The sequence below is a fragment of the Gastrolobium bilobum genome, unplaced genomic scaffold (assembly GCF_033153095.1).
Source record: "Gastrolobium bilobum isolate Gb01-03AN ecotype WA unplaced genomic scaffold, APGP_CSIRO_Gbil_v1 utg10606, whole genome shotgun sequence".
Taxonomy (NCBI): Eukaryota; Viridiplantae; Streptophyta; class Magnoliopsida; order Fabales; family Fabaceae; genus Gastrolobium; species Gastrolobium bilobum.
In genome coordinates, this window is record NW_026897840.1 from 63,196 (window position 1) to 71,401 (window position 8,206).

General features: G+C 34.1%; 1 protein-coding gene across 1 annotated transcript; it reads left to right on the forward strand.

Annotated features, from left to right (window-relative positions):
* On the forward strand, positions 1-5,883 carry LOC133310765 (protein EARLY-RESPONSIVE TO DEHYDRATION 7, chloroplastic). The gene is made up of 4 exons (XM_061511751.1): positions 1-1,001; positions 2,368-2,534; positions 4,339-4,423; positions 5,332-5,883. Exons 1-4 carry the CDS (start codon positions 67-69, stop codon positions 5,519-5,521), a joined length of 1,377 nt encoding a protein of 458 aa, XP_061367735.1. The 5' UTR covers positions 1-66; the 3' UTR covers positions 5,522-5,883.
* The last annotated feature ends 2,323 nt before the right edge of the window (positions 5,884-8,206 follow it).

Sequence of the window (8,206 nt, forward strand, 5' to 3'; positions counted from 1 at the left end):
CATTTTTTCCTTTCCTTCTCTCACGCTCCATTACAGTAGTGACAAACCCAAACTGTTCATTCATTAATGGCTATGCAAAACCCTAATCGAAGAAATTCCCTCTACCCAGAGGTAATCGAATCCAATCCCGATGCTCCCTCACGTCTCCTTCACACTAATAGCTCGTCCTCTTCGCAACCCAACCTCTACCCTTCCATCGACCTCAACGACGTCGTCCAAAACCTCTTCCCCGACGACATCACCACTGACAGCTCTCCCTCTGCCCCGCCGGCGGTTACCGAAGATGTCATCATCAAGATCCCCGGTGCCATTCTCAACCTCATCGACAAGGAATACAGCGTCGAGCTCGCGTGCGGCGATCTCACCATCATCCGTCTCCGCCAGGGCGACAACGCCGTCGCCGTCTACGCCCGCGTCGCCGACGAGATCCAATGGCCGTTAGCTAGGGACGAGACCGCCGTCAAAGTCGACGACTCGCACTACTTCTTCTCCTTCCGCGTCCCCAAGGGTTCCGATTCCGACGGTGAGGAAGAGGATCGCCGGAAAGGGGATAGATCCGATTCCGATTTGTTGAGCTACGGGTTGACGATCGCGTCCAAGGGGCAAGAGCATTTGCTGAAGGAACTGGATGCGATTTTGATGAGCTGCAGTAGCTTCTCTGTGCAGAAGGTTTCGGAGAAGGCGAAGAAGAAGGGGGAGGCTCTGGATGGGTCGGTGGCGAAGGAGGTTTCACCGAAGGATTTGGAGTCGGCGAAGAAGAAGGAGATGATGGAGGGGCAATGCGCTGCGTATTGGACCACGTTGGCTCCGAATGTTGAGGATTATAGTGGAACTGCTGCGAGGTTGATTGCTTCAGGTTCTGGACAAGTGATTAAGGGGATATTATGGTGTGGAGATGTGACTGTAGAGAGGTTGAATTGGGGAAACAAGGTTATGAAGAGGAGGATGTCTTCTGGTTCACAGGCTGAGATTAGTCCTGAAACCTTGAAGCGGATTAGAAGGTGTGCGATAGTTTAATCTTTTTCGGGTTAATCATGTTAAAAAATTGCTAATTAACATATGTGAAGTTTTAGAAATTGATTAAAAACTAGGGATAAGATAACCAAATAATGTTACTATCACATCTTAAGCGTTGATTTCGTCAATTAACGATTATCATTTATTGCGAATTAATAATTAATTAATGAGTTTGATTTAAAAAATGATAACCGTTGATTGTCGGAAATCAACGGTTAAGATGTGGTAGTAACATTATTTGGTTGTCAGAATATCCTATCCCTAAAAACTATTAGGATTTAATTTTTATCCGATGTTAGTTAAAATTTTATTAGGGAAAACTTCAATTACCTGTAAGTTTGTTCAGAATCATTTACCCCCTCTCCAAAAAATTTAATAATTTACACCTCTATTTAATTTTTTTTTATCACTTATCCCCTATTTTCATTTTCCATTCAAAACTAAACTTAACTCTGTTAACTTTAAAAAAAAATCACTTCTACCCTTAAAATCAGAATTGGTTCTTTCATTTCAAATGTTTGTGTATATCAACGTGTCTTGGTCCGGGTGAAGGGGATGGGGTCCTTGCACATTTGATACCATCTGTCTTGTGGTGCCATTTTATTATCCAGATTTACTCCCTTGCAAGCACTGTACGTGAGTTGTTGATAGATTATGGACTAAATCAATTTAACGTTAGTGTTTTTTATTATAAGGGTACTTGTGGTATTTTTTAAAAAAGTTAACAGACTTAACTTTAGTTTTGGATGGAAAATGAAAATAGAGCGTTAAGTAATAAAAAAAATTTAAATGGGGGCGTAAATGATTAATTTTTTTTGGAGAAGGGGGTAAATGATTATGAGGAAACTTAACATTGGGTAATTGAAGTTTTTCCATTTTATTATAATACCCATCTGCCTGCCATATTACTATAGCGTTTGACTCGTTAAGTACTATACTTGTTATAATTAAACTTTTAATAGTATGGTAATATTTGATTCGAGAATATTGTAATTTTTTTTTTACACTGGCAGTGATGATTATTAGGGGCCGTGTCTCTCGTGTCTTCGGGGGCATTACTCAAAATTTTTTAACAATCTTAATTTTACATTTTTATAATTATTAATTTAGCCCAAACAAAATGTTCCTTTTTTTTTTTTGGTAAATAACAAAATGTGTTTTCTCGTTTACTCTAGCTCTGCCCTGTATATTACTATGTTATATTGTCTAGCCAAATAATTTATTAGACAAGGAAGTTAGAGTCTGCTACTTTTTAAAGTTATTTTAGTTATCTTTTTTTGTTTTATCAGTTTGAGCCATTATATAATTGACACTCTGACCTTGGGTTTGATACATATACATTTTTCATAGGGTTAAGAGAGTGACTAAAATGACAGAGAAAGTAGCAAATGGATTCCTCTCTGGGGTCGTGAAAGTTTCTGGATTTTTCACCAGTTCAGTGGTAAATTCAAAAGTCGGGAAGAAATTTTTCAGCCTTCTACCCGGGGAAGTTGTGCTTGCTTCATTGGATGGATTCGGTATGTCTGTTATATAATTCGTTGTATTTTATGTGGGTTATTAACATGCATCGCTGAGTTGTTTGAGTTCCTAGTTCTAACCTGTAGCCAAATATGAAATGTCTACAAAGGAAGTAAGTATAGTTATGATTTACTAACTATAGTTATGATTTACTCCCAATCATACTGCGTTTCTTTTTCTGATTTGACAATAGAAGACACCGACATATTTTAGCATGCTTTACTGTGACATTATGCAATATGTAAAGATAATTTTTTTTTGTTTTTTGTTGTGGGGGTGGGGTTGGGGTGGGGTGGGGTGGGGTGGGGAAGATGTTCTTCTAGATAGATAGGAATCCAATGAACTTGATTTGGCATTGCACACATAAGTAGGGATTTGTCTTGATAAAGAAATGGTTGTAGACATATTTAATGAATTGAAATTCGGTGGATATAGTAAATTTTCGTGACAAAATATTTTCATTTGGTCTTAGTTTTTTTAAGGTGGGTGTCTAAACTATGCATTTATTGTTTGGACTTTAAAAATCTAGAAAAATCATGTTAGATTTCAACACATTCTCATCAGGTATGAGTCTGATTTAGCCCATCTTTGAACAAACATGCCTATATGGTCATAAAATGGAGATTGAATGAGGTGGAAATGGGATGCATGCTCATATAAGTGTTGTTTTGGGTTGGCATTATCTTGCTTAAGCAGGTAAATTAGTGTCTTGTTAAAGTTAATCTAAATTATCTAATGTCAAATTGTTTTGCCAAATGTCACAATCTGTGTGATCTGGTTGTCATGCAATCGGCTTCATATTAGATTTTCACTCTTATCAATTTTTAATGATGATGAAGAGTTGTCTTAATTTGTTGTTTATGTTCTATAAATTTTAATAATTCTGAAATCTAGTATAGGATTCGAGAATATTTAGGTGCAGACCTAATGTGTGTATATTGCTAGTGAATCCAGAGACGATGATGGCATTGGATTTTCACGCGGCCAATTCATGTGCATGTGCTCAGTCATTCCCTTTTCATTTCGATAAAGTTATTTTGCAATAATAGGATAGATAACCTGATTGTGGAGATTTCTAATCTTAGCAAACTATTTTGAGTTTGATCTGTGGACTGTGACAGTGAATTGTTAGATCTGAGTCACCCAGATTATGTGTTGTTTGATATGAAAGTTATTAGGTTTTAAATTTAGAGCTTGAATGACAACGTTTTCAAAAATGTTATTTTTTTATTTTTTATTTTAGTCTGGGAACAGAGATGCTCAAACAGTGTTTGGTAAAACCAATTTGTTTCTGTTCCAGAGAATGAACCAATAGCCAGAAACATAAATGTGCAGAAATAATAAACAACCTTTTTTTCCCTGAAACGCTATTTATTATTACACATCGTAGAATATATTATCAGAATTAAATACACATTATTTATTAAATACAAATTCTCTCCTATAGGGAATAAAAATAAATTATGTTATCAAACATATATATTTTTTTTTGGAAACTCTTCCTAAGCATAAAAATTAAAGGAAAATCATTTCTCCCCAAAAACAGTGCTAGAGAACAAAATGCTTGTCACACACTCCCTTTGTCACTCAAGATCATTTGCCTTTCATGAAACCCTCTTGATCCGTTCGTGTAAATGTTGTTAGGGCCCTCCGGCCTTGTACAAAATCAGTCTAGATATTTATATTCAATTGTTATTGGTACTTTATAGTCTACCAAGCTAATTATTTGCATGATAAATCTGTCTTGGAAAAGTTTGAATTTTCAAATTTACATGTTTGATGTTTCGATTTTCTTGAAAATAGGTAAAGTGTGTGATGCTGTTGAAGTAGCTGGAAAAAATGTCATGTCAACGTCATCCACTGTGACAACCGAGCTTGTCGACCACAGGTAATGCTCAATAGATTAGGGATTGAATCTGGTGATAATATGATTTGCCTCTCCTAAACTAGTAAACAAAAGTTCATTCTCTCTGGCTTAACTGCTGTATGATATTATGGGAGCGTATGGCATACTAGTAATTTCATACTGGCATACTAGTAATTTCATACTGGTCTGTGAAATACCTGCTTCAAAAACCCAGAGTTCAAGATCCGCATGTTTTTAGAATGGGAATTAAAAATTTAATGTGGTTAATTTTGGGTGTGATACCCAAGAATGCGGAGATCTTGAATTCACTAGTGTACAATATCCTGATGATGCCATCCAAATTACACTCAATTTAGAGAGAGGTGCAAAATTTTTCTATTTGGGTTTGATTAAGCAACGTTAAGAAATAAAATAGAAACTATTCAATGAAAAGTATAAATATTTAATATCTTGAAAATTCATAAAACATTCTTCATTGAGTAATTAGAATTAGTTATGAATGTTTTATTCCTTAACTTCCGCTGTTGGGGCACCTGTCAACCAAATCTTTCTATTTTATTTGGACTTTGAATCCCCAAACTACTGTTCTTGGGTATGTAGAGAAACTTCTCTTTACCACACACTTCCTGTGATTTAATTACCAATAAAATAAACTAGAAAAGTAGAAAAACGTAAGGATTACATTTCGGTGTACTATTTTTGTTAACTAGCTGTCGAAGTTCTTTTCTTTGTTCCTTCTTGGTGTGTGTTCTAATAATCTTTCTTTTACAACTTATTGCCGTAGCGAATGAAATCCACTTTCCTTAATTTACTGTATTTCATTTTCCATGCAATGCTTTGAGAATTTAGGCATACACAATCTGGTGGGTGGAATGTCATTGTGCTTCTCTAACAGCTCAGAAGTAAATTTGACAATTTGTATACTGCAGATATGGTGAACAAGCTGCTGAAGCAACAAGTGAAGGGCTTAGTGCTGCTGGTCATGCTTTGGGTACTGCATGGGCTGCTTTTAAGATTAGGAAAGTTATTAACCCTAAGAGTGTTCTAAAACCTACCACCCTGGCCAAATCTGGTGCTAAAGCTGCAGCGTCTGAATTTAAGGCTAAAAAGTCTAAGTGATATTCGTCAGGAGTTTGTCAATTTAGATTTGGCCATCCTACAACCAAAAGCTGCTGGTTTCGACTCAACATTACCCCCTTTTTCTCCTAAAAAAAGGCGGAGAGAAGATGGACGCATGATTTGTGGTTGTTATTGTTGTAATTTTTTTATTTTTTTATTTTTAGTTTTTGGGTGAGTATATTGGATTTGGATATTCTCCTGTTCTTTAGTAATAGGATGTAATTATTTATAGAGAGAACTAAACAATTTTTGTCATGCATAGCTTTATCATGATTGATTATTATGGAGTCCACTTATCCTACACGATCATATTGTTACTGAACCAAATCGGCGTGCGTGCATGCGTGCACAATTCTATTTATTGCTTGGGTGGCAAGAACTTATGTTTAGTGATGAATGGAAATTAATGTATTTTACCTGTGGTTCTGGTCCCCATGACGTGTGTTCTCAGTCGGCATCACTTGTTTCCAAAGTGCGTTTATAATCACACATCACTTTCACCTTTTGTAGAAGTATTGCGACACTTTTCGGTACGGTTTGCTAGAGGAAAATTTGTGCAAAGACATTCCTGGAGGAAAATCACCCCTGATAAGTTTGTATATTTGTTGTCACCTCAGTTAGTTATACATAATTTTCTCGAGATGTTATTTTCAACCTTTGGATCAATTCAATTGATTATAAAATAGCATAACCATTATGTTTTTTTCACCTAATCGTAATTGTTCTACATTTTCTATTCTGATATTTTGCAGTCATATTGAGCTTTATCGGTTTACATGCTACTAGTTAGCTGCTCACTGGCTCTTTTCTCATATAGTCCGGTTGGTGAAACTGATAAATATCAAGAGTTATGTGTCATTTCTGCATTCGTCGGATAATATTATTTGTTAAACCATTGGTTCTTAGGACTGAGATTGACAGATTGTGCCAACAACCTAGTCTTCTTTTTTGTACCATCAAAGGCAAATATATATATATATATATATATATATATATATATATATATATATATATGGCAAATGATTTTTTCATTGAGATAAATTATCTTCGATAAGTCCAAAACGACGTTGTTTTGATGTGGAAATCAAGGTATTTTTGTAATTGTAATATATTGCAGGGTTATGTTAGTCTTTAACATTATAATTTTTTTAATCTTATAAATCCAAAACGACATCGTCTTGAGCTCACTGGAGATAACTTTATCTCCGGTGACTGGAGAAATACTTTTCTCATATATATATATATATATATATATATATATATATATAAGTTCATTTTTTTAAAGCTACTTTAAATAACTTCGTCTAATATTCACCAAAACGACATCGTTTTGGGATGAAAATCATGGTGTATTTGTAATTTTAATTTATTTCAGAGATAATAGTCTTTATCTCTCGAATTTTTTAACGCCAAAATGATGTCATTTCGGTAAATATTAGACAAAATTGTCTAAAGTAACATTAGATACTTATATATATATATATATATATATATATATATATATATATATTTATTTATAAGACTTAACATATCTCTTGTCATAGGAGAGATTAAAATTTTCCAGCAGAGAGATAATTTTGTGGAGCCCATGAGTTTTTGAAAATGAAAAAAATGAAAAATTAAAGCACGAAATTCGAGCTGACACAACATGAGAAATACACTTCCCAACAACATATTCTTCCCCCAACTAACGAAGAGATCAATGACGTTCAATTATCCGAAACAGAATTTCCAAAAAAATGGCTAACAGATGGTTTTCATTTTGAATTTGAATGATTATCCCATCTAATTTGTACGTTAAAAATAGGAGAAGTGTATTTCCCATGTATATATATATAAAGGTGAAAATTAAGTGAGATGGACTACCTTGATTTTTACTCTCTAATACTTGAAGTAGGGTGTAAAGTGAATAAAAAGTATTTTTATCTCATTTTTATAGCAGAAGAGAGGTTTAAAACGGTTGAAAATTAAGTGAATATAATTTGTATTCTATTTTTAATAGTCTCTATGTTCTCTAAAAAAATTAATAATACGATTTGGTGCAAAACTCCTATTTTTACAACAATACAAAAATAACCTCCCGTTTACAAAAAATAAAAATAAATAATAAACTCCCCATTTTTATAATATTACCTAAGTGAAAAAACTTTAAATTTCTTTTGTCTCTTAACTTTCAATTGTTTATTTATATTTAACCGAGCATCTCCATCCGTCACATTCTCAAAATTCAGACGGAGGATCAAATCAGTAGTGGCCTATGGAATCACGAGTTGTTGCATGAGTTTAATTTATTTATTTATTTGGGGCATGGGAGGGTAAGGCATTATTTGAGCACCAACTTATCTTAAGATGGTGATGTTTTATTTTAAGTGTGTACTGCAAGCTCCCAAATTCTCAATGCCATAAACTTTTTAAGTCTTTGCAGCGAATCAAATGCTACTTTTGGAACACCATCCTATCTTACGATGGTGATGTTTTGTTTTAAACCTATGTTGATATTATACTATCAATTTAATGTCTTTTATATTATAGAAAATAAAATTATTTTTTATACATATATAAAAATCTGTGAGACCTGTATTTTCTTTTTCTTTTTTTCTCTTCTCTTCGTATAGGCTCTATACACTTTTATATAAATTTTTATATGTTACACCATGAAAAACATCAAATATCCCCTAAAAGATG